At 50.2% G+C, this 12,511-nt stretch overlaps 1 protein-coding gene, 1 long non-coding RNA gene and 2 other non-coding genes across 4 annotated transcripts in view; 2 read left to right on the top strand and 2 right to left on the bottom strand.

Moving 5' to 3' along the window:
• Positions 1-1,173: 1,173 nt before the first annotated feature.
• Positions 1,174-1,244, bottom strand: TRNAG-GCC. The gene has a single exon. It is a non-coding gene; the product is annotated as a tRNA-Gly (tRNA).
• Positions 1,245-6,053: 4,809 nt separating this feature from the next.
• LOC103658253 lies at positions 6,054-9,734 on the top strand. Its single transcript, XR_567108.2, has 3 exons — positions 6,054-7,017; positions 7,913-8,062; positions 8,830-9,734. It is a non-coding gene; the product is annotated as an uncharacterized LOC103658253 (long non-coding RNA).
• A 1,492-nt stretch (positions 9,735-11,226) lies between these two features.
• Positions 11,227-12,511, top strand: part of HSPA6 (heat shock protein family A (Hsp70) member 6) — a 3,057-nt gene continuing 1,772 nt past the window's right edge. The window contains 4 exon segments of the mRNA XM_040634484.1: positions 11,227-11,342; positions 11,921-12,214; positions 12,259-12,326; positions 12,329-12,511. The exon segment at positions 12,329-12,511 is cut by the window's right edge and continues 62 nt beyond it. Coding sequence (XP_040490418.1) covers positions 11,227-11,342; positions 11,921-12,214; positions 12,259-12,326; positions 12,329-12,511 — 661 coding nt within the window.
• TRNAG-GCC lies at positions 11,483-11,553 on the bottom strand. The gene has a single exon. It is a non-coding gene; the product is annotated as a tRNA-Gly (tRNA).

A 12,511-nucleotide genomic window follows, 5' to 3' on the forward strand; every position in this document is an offset into this window, starting at 1 on the left:
GTGGTGATGGTGGACTTGGTGGTGGTGGTGGTGGTGTTGAGGACTTTAGTGCTGTTGGCAGTGGTGCCCGTGGTGGTGTGGTGGTGGACTTGGTCCTAGTGGTGGTGGTGTGGGGGGGTGATAGTGATGGTGGAGGACCTTAGTGCTGTTGGCGATGATGCCTATGCCGGTGCGCTGGTGGTGGCCTTGGTTCTGTTGGTGCTGGTGGCGGTGATGCCGAAGGACTTTAGTGCTGTTGGCAATGGTGCCCGTGGTGGTGTGCGGTGGTGGACTTGGTCCTGCTGGTGGCTGGTGGCCGCGGCGGCGGGGGTGGTGTCGAAGGAGGCTGCCGAGCTGATGTTGGTGATGGTCCGGGTGCTGCTTTGCTGGTGGACTTGGTGCCGCTGCTGCTGCTACTGGTGCTGCTGTTGGGCGGGGGGGCTCGTGGTGGTGGTGGTGGTGGTGGTGGTGGTGGTGCTGCCGCTGCTGCTGCTGATGCTGGTGGAGGGGGAGCTTGGTGCTGGTGGTGCTGCTGCTAGTGCTGGTGCTGGCGGTGGTCTTAGCGATGGAGGAGCGGCGGGATTTGAAGGATACTGTGGCCAAGCAGGGCATAGAGAGAACAGAGAGCGTGTGTCGGGACGATGGTGTTGTGCCATGAATGTGGTCTTCCTGGTGCACCCTAGTGAGTTTGTGAGGGCCCCTGCCGGAGAATGGGATGTATCAGTGGTAGGGGTGGCAACTTGGTTGTTCCTGGTTGTCAGAGACAGGAGGATTTTGGGAGTGTGGGGAGAGTGAGGCAGGGAGGGAGGAGCGGTGGCGAAAGGAGTGGAGGTGGGGCGAGGTGGGGCGTGCCCACACCCCGAGGCGCGATCGGGGTACGGGTGTGTGGTGGTGCGCGGAAGTATTTCTGGAAGCGAAGTGGGCGAGTCAAGCCGGGTGGTCAGGGTCCCGAAGAGAAAAGGGGCAAAGAGAGCGTGTGGGCGGGCCAGGGGCCTTGGCCCAATGCAGGGTGGAGTTTGGTCGCCTGGACAAGAGAGCCCAAGAAGAAGGGAATGGGCGTCAGAGTGGGGCAGGGCAGGGGCGGTCCCCCCCGGTGGGAGCAGGGTTGGTGTAGGCCAGGTGCCTGGAGCTTTGGAGAGAGGAAGCCGGGCCGTGCCAGCGTTGGGGCTGCAGGGCCAAAAGGGGACAGAGCACTGCATGGGCCGGGAATCGAACCCGGGCCTCCCGCGTGGCAGGCGAGAATTCTACCACTGAACCACCCATGCACCGATGGCAGTGGTCAACAGACGGCTTCCCCAGCGGCGCTCCCCAGCGGCGGCCAGACGCGGTCGGGCCATCGCGACATCTGCTTCGTTGGAGCAGGAGGCGGACGGGCGGCCTGAAAAAGAGGCTCCAGGCACGTCCAGAGCCCTAGGGAGCGGCGCAGACGGGCAGAGCGAGGCACCGGCGCGTGCAGGCTGACTAGGCTCATCCTGTGCTTTCTCCCTGGTGGGAGGGGGGGCGCCAGACACTGCCCCGCTGGGGGTCGGTTGCCAGGGAAGCCAGGAGGCGGACCAAGCCCGGCCTGCGCCCGAATCGCACACAGCACGGGGGATGTGTGGCGGGCGCAGCTGAGCACTGACGTTCCCTTCAGCAGCTCGTGTCAGCACCGACCCAAAGTCCCGCTGTATGGCTTTCTCGTCCACTCAGTGTGTGCAAGGGCCAGGGGGAGCGGAGGGTCTGGGGAACAGGCTCGGTGTGTGTGACCGTGGGTGCCTGGGGTGGTGTGTGTGTGTGTGTGTGTCCCCCCGCGTCGCGTCCTGTGGGAAATCGAGGCCCTAGCCCCGCCCTCTGATACCCTCAGGCCGGAGACAAGCAATGTCTGACTCTGCGCGCTCTCCCTAGGGGCCCAGCTCGGTGCGGTGGTTGTGAGGCAGGACGATCTTGGCTCGCAGAGGCCGTGGGCAGAGTGCCAGCTGGCCGATGGCGCGTGAGGGGCGCTCTGGGCTCCTGGGGTCCCAGCCGAACCTGCTGCTGCTGCTGCTGCTGCTGCTGCTGCTGCTGCTGCTGCTGCTATGGTACGAGGGGTTGGGGGTAGACTACGTGGTGTGGGGGTGGTACTGATGGTGGAGGACTTGGGTGCTGTTGGCGATGATGTCCATGCGCGTGAGCTGGTGGTGGACCTGGTCCTTCTGGTGATGGTGGTGGCGGTGGTGGCGATGGCGGTGGTGATGATCATAGAGGACTTGGGTGCTTTTGGCGGGTGGGAGGGGCTGGAGGCGCACGGGAGACACACAGGGTGGACTTCTAGCCAACACGTCCCTCACATCGCCTCACCACCACTCCCCTGAATCCCATGGCAAAGTGTCAAGCGTGCTCCCTGGAGCACCCTCCTCCCCCTCCAGCTCCCACCCCCACCCCGCAGGCTCAGGACCTAGATGTCACCTTGAAGATGTTCCCCTCAGCCTTAGGGTACACCCAGCCAGGGTCTACTCCGCCCCCCTCCCCACCGTGTGTTAGTCTTTTTCCTTGGGTTTTGTTCAGTTTTCTTGCAACAAGAGGTATTTACAGTGAAATGTATACATAGAGAAAGTATGGAACATTGGAATTAAGGTAGTTTCCGTATTTATTTCTCTAAAATTTGGGAGGCACAAAAGCTTGTATGGTGTAAGAAGGCATTTTTCCTAGTATATCCATGGAGCACGACCATGGAGTCATCTTTATTTCAAGTTTAGTCTGAGACTGTGAGAGAATTAATTTTTCTTGTTTTATGGCCCTGAATGTGCAATATGTTATAACAGTCTGGGCAAAGCAATACAATTTGTGTAAGTACCAGCGCCCTTTTAGAATTAACATTCTACCATACATCTTCCGTTACACAGCCTTGTACATATCCAGACTTCTAGGTTGTCATAGTTTCGGCCTTATCACATGTTATCAGTATTTGCAGGAATGCCTGGTTGGCTCAGTGGAGTATGCAACTCTTCATCTTAGTTCCATGAGTTCAAGCCCCACCCAGGGCATAGATGTTAGTGAAAAAAAAAAAATTATTGTCGCCCGGGCAGCTTAGTCAGTTAATCCTCTTCCTTGTGCTTAGGTCATGATCTCAGGATCCTGGGATGGATCCCTGCTTCCTCTTCTTCCTCCCACTCCCCCTGCTTTTGCTCTCTCTCTTTCAAATGAATTTTAAAAATGAAAAAATAATTGTAAAATGCTCCTGTGAGAGGTGTCCTACCTGTACCTCTGGAAGAAAAGGACATCTTTGTCTCTCAATGCAAAGGGACATAGAGAAGAATCTGAATATTTGCAATATTTGATTGTAGTATTGGCGATGAGGGAGGAAAAGGTCAATATCATTTAATGGGGAATTTGGGGGAATCAAATTATATTTCAAAATTTTCAGAGATCTGTATTTTTAGTGTGTTTATCGTTTGTCAACATTCTACTGTAGTATTTTATCTTACTCAATATTTGCACTAGTGGGTAAAATTGTATGTTCATTAATTTATTTTTATAGGGCAACCCTGTCCACACCCCTCTCACTCCTGAAAGCTTTATCTGTATTCTTACTTAATAAATTTCTATTGCTTTACTCTTATATCTATATAGATATAGTTTGTGTTCTTGAAAAGTAGGGAATACTTTACATGTTCATTGCTAAGAGCCTGTTAATGAAATATATAACATAATATAACTGTTTAGAAGAGTGAGTAAATAAGCATATATGTCAGTTATTTTTTTGTGGTAGTGAGCCGCTAAGACCCTTTATAAGGATCACCACCTCCCGGTTTTCAAACCAGCCACAATCCTTTCCCACACTGTATGGGGGTTTGTATGTGTGAATAATAGCAGGTAGCCAAGATATAAGTATGTCCCTTCCAAAATTAGGTTAGAAAACACTGTGGCTTCCATCTTGGGCTCTCTCTCTTTCTCTCTCATAACCTTCTCTGGAGGAGGCCAGTTAACTTTTTTTTTTTTTTTTTTTTAAGATTTTATTTATTTGACAGAGAGCGACAGCGAGAGAGGGAACACCAGCAGGGGGAGTGGGAGAGGTAGAAGCAGGCTTCCCGCTGAGCATGGAGCCCAACGCCGGGCTGGATCCCAGGACTCTGAGATCATGACCCGAACAGAAGGCAGACGCCTAACGACTGAGCCACCCAGGCGCCCCCCCAGTTAACATTGTGCGATGATGCACAGGCCAGCTATGGAGTGGCCCAAAGAGGGAGGAACGAAGGCTACTTGAGCCACCACCCACATGAGCTCCATTGGGTCCTCCATTCCAGTTGAAGCCTCAGAGGACTGCTTACCCAGTCAACAGCTTGACAGCAACTTCATGAGGACTGTGAAGCAGATCCATGAAGCTAAGTTGCTCCTGGATTCCTGACTCCAGAAACTGAGTTTCCTGAATAAATATTTCCTGTTTTAAGCTGCCAAGTTTTGGAGTAATAGAATATGGACTCCATTTGCAATAATACATAAGTTATCCAGAGATAACTCATACAGATAGTAGGCTAAAAAAGTCAATTGTAGGGCCACCTGGGTGGCTCCCTCGGTTAAGTGGGTGACTCTTTCAGCTCAGTTCATGGTCTCAGGGTTGTGAGATCGAGCCCAGTGTGGGGCTCCATGCTCTGTGGGGAGGTCGGCTTGAGATCCTGTCCCTCTCTCTGCTCCTCCCCCCCACTCATGCACACCCTCTCTCTCAAATAAATAAATGTCTTAAAAAAGTAAATTGTAGAATAGTGAAATCTTATAATATGAAAATGATAAATTTTTTATAAATTATAAAAAATTATAAATCATAATTTTATATAAACTCTTGAAATTCAAAACATAATAATATGGTGAGTAAGGGCTTATATCATTTGTCCTATAGTATTATTTGAGTGTTTTTGCAAGTAACTCTTTAAATTGATGTATAACTGAGCTTTATTGATGTATAGTTGATAGACAATAATATGTACACCTTTAAAGTGCACTATTTGATAAGTTTTGACATATAAAACCATGACTACCATCAGGATGATGAACCCCCAAACATTTCCTCATGCCCCTCTGTAATTTCCTCCTTCTTGTCCCCTCCAGGCAACAATTGATTTGCTTTTTGTCACCATTGCATAGTTTTGTTTCCCGGAACATGCTGTGTACTAGAATTTCTGTGAGGGGAGCCTGGGTGGGTCATTCAGTCAAGCGTCTGCTTTTGGCTCAGGTCATGAACCCAGGGTACTGGGATCGAGCCCTGCATCGGGCTCCCTGCTCAGCAGAGAGCCTGCTTTTCCCTCTCCCTCTGCCTGCCACTCCCCCTGCTCATGCTCTCTGTCACATAAATAAAATATTTTTTTAAAATAGAATTTCTGTGATTCTAAAAATTTTATATTTGTATTTTCCAATATGGTAGCCTCTAGTCACATGTAGCTATTGAGCACTTGAAAAGAGGCTAGTTCAAATTGAAGAATCCCTTAAGTATAAAATATACGCTGAATTTCAAAGACTGGAAACAGGAGTGTAAAACATCTCTATGTTTTTATACCGATTACATATTGAAATAATGCTATATTGGATATATTGGGTATTATGGATTGAATTGTGTCCTCTCAGAATTCACATACTGAAGTCCTAACTCCCAGTACCTCAGAATGTGAGCTTATTTGGCGATAGGACGTCTGTTTCCCATGTAATTAGTTAGGATGAGGACATCCTGGAATAGAGCGGGCTGCTCATACAATATGACTAGCATCCATATTAAAAGGGGAAATTCAAAGACATAGACACACTCACCTGGGAAGAACACCAGGTAAAGTTTGGAGCTATGCTGTAGGAACTGTCAGAAGGTAGGAAAGAGGCCTGAACAGATCCTTCCCTAGTGCCTTCAGAGGGAACATGTCCCTGCTGACGCTTGGATCTGACTTCCGGCCTCTGAAACTGTGACACAATAAATTTATGGTGGTTAAACCACTCGTTCATAGTACTTTGTTACGGCAGCTGTCGAAAACTAATACATTGGGTTAAATAAAATATATTATTAAATTAATTTTATCTGTCTCAAAGTAGGCCCTGACTCTTCCCTCTTCAAACACCCTGCAGCACAGAGCTAGGCATTTCTGAAAAATCTTGCAATCCCATTTTAAACAAAAACAACAAGCATAATCCTTATTGTGTGGCATGGCAGCTAAGGTGGTGTAGACCCACAAGGGAAACCTTCCACTGTTGAGGCAATGAGAATGGAATCAAGCCCCCCATGTCGGTGACCTGTTCCTGCCCCCACAGCTCTGGAGAATGTATTGTGCCCCCATGAGGAGTTGTGATGAGAACATGTGATGAGAATTATAGTGGAGGTGGACCGTAGCACAAAACTCTGGAAGAGTAAATCATGTATTTGATTTTTCCCCTGATTTTCTTCGGGGGGGGGGGTATGAGGAAGAAAAGAGTTGAGCCAAGCATCAAAAGGAATGAGGGGAGCCCTCAGGGAAATTGTAAGTGAATCGCTTTTTCTTCGCATCCTTGCACACCTTCCCTGAGCTCCCTTCTCCTCTCACTGGCCCGCTCCCTCATTGCTGTGCATTCCCCGCCCTGGAGCCTTGTCTCCTCTGAGCTTTGTCTCCTCTGAGCGAACTACCAGCCAGAGAAGCTGATTCTCCCCATGGTGTTACTGACTGTCCTCAACAGGAGAAGAATGTTGATTGTAAGAAAACAAAACCCAGTCAGAATCGATGAAATACAGATGCACCATAAACCTATGAGAGGAAACCTCAAAGATCTTCAGAGACACGGAAAAAAGCATGACGTCAGCAGACTGAAAGTGAAACAGGAAGTGTGTTCGGGAAGCCAGATTTGGAAGACGAGACCGCTCTTGTCTGCTTTTTTCACTACTTCTCTCCAATTTCAACCAGCTCTCTCATTTTCTCTTGCCCTCTCGCTCTCTCCCCTTTCCGCCCTCCCTTCCTTCCCCGCTCCTTCTCTCAGATGGCTTGCTTTATTTTCACATGACCTAACATGGTCTGACATGACGCAATCTGTCGGTGAAGTACCGGCCGTCATCTACCTAAAGTGTTGGCGCCTCAGGTAATTTCAAAGTCTGATTAGTCATTGGTGATTCTGTGAGCTCCGTCCTCCTTGGCATTACCCAAGGAGGTCCCAGCCTGACCTGGGCGCGGGGGGCGAGAATGAAGGAGTTAGGAGAGGGCTTTTCCCATCTGAAAGACCTAGGGCTGCCTCTTCTAGCTGTGAGCAGGGCGCAGGAGGTGGGGCATGCGTGTCAGGTATCTGCAGACGTTATCTATTGAAAATAGACAGTGACATTACCTGTTTTCCCCCCTGCGTTGTGGCTATTGTATCTGAATGTATCATGAAAAATAATGTAAAAATTACATACTTGCAATTTCATAAATGCTAGAGGAATTATCCCTGTTAGGGATGAGATGATTTTTTACTTTCACTTTTTTTCTTACTTTTGCAAATGCAGCCTTTATATATGTGAATTTAAATATGTGGCTCACATTGCATTTCTATTGGACGACGCTGCGCTGAAGGTATACTTAGCAACAAATGTATCCTGTCAGGTTTACCAGGAAGCTGTTCTTTCTCCTAGCCCTTTATCTGGTGATGCGTATCTACCCCATATCTTTAGGAAATACGGAAAGTACGTCTCTATTTAGCAAAGGTATTGCCTTTGATATTCACCCAGAACACTCTCCCATTTACCTGTAATGTCTTTATAACCTGCACCCCATTGACAATACTTGAAATGGGCGGATTGTAACATTCCCCAGGATCCTAAGTCTGCTTTTACATATGAAAGTCCTTTTGGAACTTCCCTTATCTTTACTTCCCCTGACCCCAAGGTATATAATCACTTGCTCCTCATGATCCCAGGGCAGCAGGGAGCAGCAGGCAGTCCCTCTTTCTGCCCATGGGTCCTGTCCCTGTGCTTTAATAAAGCCACCATTTTGTACCGAAGACGCCTCAAGAACTCTTCCTTGGCTGTCGGCTCCGGACCCCACCAACACACCAGCATTCAAAAACACTACACCTGTGTCATGAGGAGGAATTTCCAGGACAGACAACAGCACAGCTAACAAGTGACACAAGTGGGAATGTTTATTGCAAGGTGGGGTTGGGGGAGAGGGAGAGAGAAAGAGTTTGGGATGTGTGGCCTGGGTGGGGGAGGTGTCTTATCTTTCACTGACGGTTGAGGGCAGAATATTCATTACTAGGGGCAGAAAGCAGGTCTCTGAGCTTTTTCTTCCTTATTTGGTCGGGGGGTTCCTGTCATGGCATCTGCCATCTTGGGCCTGTCTGGTTTGATCTGGCTTCTTCTGGAAGGCTGCCAGGACAGGCCTCTGACTTTCCCAATAGCTGGCCACGGGCTTTCTTGTTGTTGGCTTCCGGGTCTCCTGTTAGAACCTAACTAACTGCCTATGCTAACATACGGACTGTTTCCCACACTCGTTCAGCCTGATTAAAACTTTAGTTTCTTTCCCTTCACCTGAGGGAACCCATCTTGTTTGTTGGCTGTTGCTGTCTAATCCTTCTCGCTTATGTTGTCGGTGATTATCACCCAGTCTTGAGCTCAGAGGAAATGGTGAGTGAATCTGCTGAGGTGGTTTGGATTCCCTAGTTCAGTATTTTCCAAAAGCTGTTCCCCAGTCACACAATTCCTTGAGAGGCTTTTTGGAGTGAAGGGGTTCTGTGGTCAAAATAATGCAGAACATTCTGCTACGCTGTTGCTCTCCTTGTATATTCATAATGCCGATTAAAGCCTCCAAGAAGTCCTATTGCAAAGAAAACTTTTAAACTAAGTTTTATAAGGCATTCGCCAAACCTAGTTAACCATAGAATCTTTTTTCCTCTGCAACTTGTATCAATGTCCCTCAGAACGGATGTGCCCAAGGTCACCCTTCAGGAAATGCTGATCCAGTGCTTTATTTGGGAAGACAGAGAGGTGAAGAGAATCTCTGAAGACTTCCTGGGCTACCCGGCTGCTTTGGGCCTTGGCCTTAGGCCCTGGCTTGGGTGACTTCACAAAGGCTCCCCACAGGGGACCTGACTGTTTATTCCCAATTTCTGTGTTAACAACCGTCATTTCCCCCATCCCTCTGCATCTCCTATTAGGTCTGGCAATTCTATTCATCTTTGCACCTTGGTATCAAATCACTTTCTGCCTGGTGATGGGACTCCTGTTTGCGGTGGACATGGGGCCATCTTTGTGTAGAGAGACTTTCAAAGCTCAAAGGAGACTGGAGGAATTGCAAAGTCAAATGGAACCAGGGCCCTCGGGGCAAATGGCCTTTCTTGCCAAGGTGTAACAGCATTGGTGGCAGCAACCTCAGCTCAGGCCATAGCTTTCGTCCTGCCCCAGCCCCTCTCCACAGCAACCTGGCTAAGGAGCCTCCAACCACCCGTTAGCCTCCAGGGAAAAACGGGGGCCTGCGTTTTCCAGAGCTAAATTGCAATCCCCCCCCAGTGGATTTCTGAAGGTCGAGGCACAGGCAGCCCAGCCAGCTCTAAGTATGTTCGTTTGTTAATTGTTTATTGCCTGACTACCCCACCTCCTATCAGAATGTGAGCTCCAGGAGAGTGGGCCTTTGTTTTGTTCATTGCCATGTACTTAGAGTGTAGGTCAGTGCCCCGCACATGATAAAGCACTCAAAAAGTTGTGGAATGAGGGGCGCCTGGGTGGCACAACGGTTAGGCGTCTGCCTTCGGCCCAGGGCGTGATCCTGGCATTGTGGGATCGAGCCCCACATCAGGCTCCTCCGCTATGAGCCTGCTTCTTCCTCTCCCACTCCCCCTGCTTGTGTTCCCTCTCTCGCTGGCTGTCTCTATCTCTGTCGAATAAATAAATAAAATCTTAAAAAAAAAATCTCTTTCATCATTAAAAAAAAAAGTTGTGGAATGAGTGAATTCTTTAGCATTTGAAATCAGAATTTTAAACCTAGAAAGTCCTTATAAATGATGTAGTCTAATCTCCTTATTTTAAAATTGAGGAAGGTATTGCCCAGATGGTCGAAATGACTCGTTCAAGGATATACAGGTAGTTGGTGTTACAAACCTTTTTATGTATAGTTTTGGATTGTACTATATATGTTGCTTTACAACTTACTTTTTGCACTCAGTATTGGGTGACGAGCATCCCTCCACTTCATAATGTTCATTTAAGTTATCACTTTAAAATCCATTCTACTTCTGAAGATACTCAAGCTAAGTTACAAAACATAAATGGATATAGTTAAGTGTGCGTATAAAGTTAGCACTCAACATAGGCTCCTCTACATTGGAACCTTTTTGAATTAAAAAGTAAATAAATGAGTGACTTTGGGAGAGTGTCTGTGTGGTTTAATGTCCAGATACGGAGGTGCGTGCTTTAGAATTCCCTGGAATTCTTGGGGGGGGGGGGGGGATGGGAGGGGGCTTTGAGCTGCTGAGAGCTGGGAGAGAATGTTGGAAGAGCTTGGACAAGACAGTCTCTGAACAGGCCAGGGCACAGATTCCAGGCCAGGCCCCCTTTCCTCCTGAGGTGAGGACCCTTCTCTTGCAGGCCCTTGTCTAAAATGTCCCAAATGTGATACCCAGGCCTGGCTGGCCTAGACTCCAACCAAGAGTGAAGGAATTTAAAGCCGACAGCTCCTCTTTCTTTTGGGGCTATAAAATAGTTTCCTTCTTTTTGAGGATGGTTTGATTGTCCACAGTGGAAGTCATTCATTGCACACGTCTTCACATTCCCTTTTTTCCTGGACCCATCACTGGGACCGACCCCAGTACAGCTGATCTCTCCAGCAGCAAACTTTGCCAGCTCCTTCTCACCGGTACACAGGCAGAGGGTTGACCAAGAAACCCGGTCTAGAAGCCAGGCTGACCTCTGCATCCTGACTCCTGCCTCCCTCTCCAAAGCTCCCTGAGCTTCCAGAAGGGTTCTCAAGGCCTCTGAGGAGAAAAAAGCCACTTACAGAGCACAGGTTTTTGTTCCTCTTTTTAAAAATTGGCTTCCTTTGAATTAGGCAAATAACAATATATTACACAAAAGTCAACTTTTAAGTTCCTTTAATAAACTACTTAAGTTTAATGTTGTAATGTATCACATACTCTTAAGATACTGCCCTGGTTAGTGTAGCAGGGAGTGTCTCTGCCTGCCACCTGGGAGACTCAGGTCCCATTCCCCAACGGGCAAATGACAAAGACATTTTGTTTTCTTTTCCTCCACTTCCACATTCATGTCTCGGAAAAGTCTCCTCCTTTTGGCATACTGTGCTTTTCCAGTCGGCCTCTGGGACAATGCCCCTCGGGGGCGGGAGCGAGCGTCAGGGACCGGTCTCAAGAGCCGGGTATTTCCACTACAGCTCAAGCTCCTCCCCCTTCCAGGCCCCCGCTCCTCAGAGGAAAGTGACTTGGTAAAGGAGGGGAACCAAAACAAAAGAACGCTAGCTTCAGCTAGCTGGTTTCGCTTCGTTCAGTGTCACAAATCCAAGAATGGAAAAGGACTTAGTTCAAACAAGTGTGCGACAGAAAACAAAAACAAAGAACATTACACTGCATTGGCCGGGAATCGAACCCGGGCCTCCCGCGTGGCAGGCGAGAATTCTACCACTGAACCACCAATGCTCACAGCGAGCGCTCTCTGGCGCCATCCTTTAACTTCATCTGCTTCCCTAGCTCCGTTCCACCACGGGAATCGGGTCCTTGTTGAGTCACCATTTGGAAAGTAGTGCCTTTATGTTTTCAGACAGAAAAACATTACGACTCAAAAAAGAACAACAACAACAAACACCTATTGTAAGTCCTGGCTCTGAGGCCACGTCTCTATTCGCACGGGGACAGGCTTTCGGCTTTCCCGGCTGCAGGCCTCGGACCGCCCTCTTGAACCGTCCAGGCGGAGCATTGGTTCTCTCGGGGATTTGCGGCCTTCAGTGGCTTCCGACCGCGCTTGGAACCGGCCGGGAGAGCCGAACTTTCCCCGCTGCTGAGCCAGGGGCGGGTGGCCTGCAGGCGGCGCGGCGGCTGAGAATGACAGGCTGGTGGAGGCCGAGCCGCGCTGCCCCGAGTCCCGCAGGCTCGGGCGTCCGACGCGTCCCGGGAGCGCGAGAAGCCAGAGCGACGGCTGCCCCAGCGAAGTGGCCGTGGGCACCGACCCGGGCTCCACGCGCTCGTGCGTGGGCATGGGGCGGTGCGGCCGGGTGGCCACCGTCGCCCACGACTGGGGCACGCGCCCCGCGCCCCGCTAGGTGGCCTTCCCCGACCCCGCGTGGCTGGGGCGCCGGGCCACGTGGCCTTCACCCACCCCGCGCCACGAGGGTGCGGGTAGCCGAGAACTCCGCGCACCACCCGGATGGACGGCACGCGGCTGATGGCGCGCAGGTTCGCGGGCGCTGAGGTACACGCGACCCGAATCACCGGCCCTTCCGGGGGGCGAGCGAGGGCGGCAAGGCCTGGGTGCGCGCGTCCTACCGCGGGTAGGACATGGCCTGCTACCCCGAGGAGGTCTCGTCCACGGTGCTGGGCCAGGGTAAGGAGACAGGCGTCGCGCGCCTGGGCCAGCCCGGGGGGGGGGGGGCACGCCGCG

Source organism: Ursus maritimus, unplaced genomic scaffold (genome assembly GCF_017311325.1).
Source record: "Ursus maritimus isolate PB19 unplaced genomic scaffold, ASM1731132v1 scaffold_2, whole genome shotgun sequence".
NCBI classification, from domain to species: domain Eukaryota; kingdom Metazoa; phylum Chordata; class Mammalia; order Carnivora; family Ursidae; genus Ursus; species Ursus maritimus.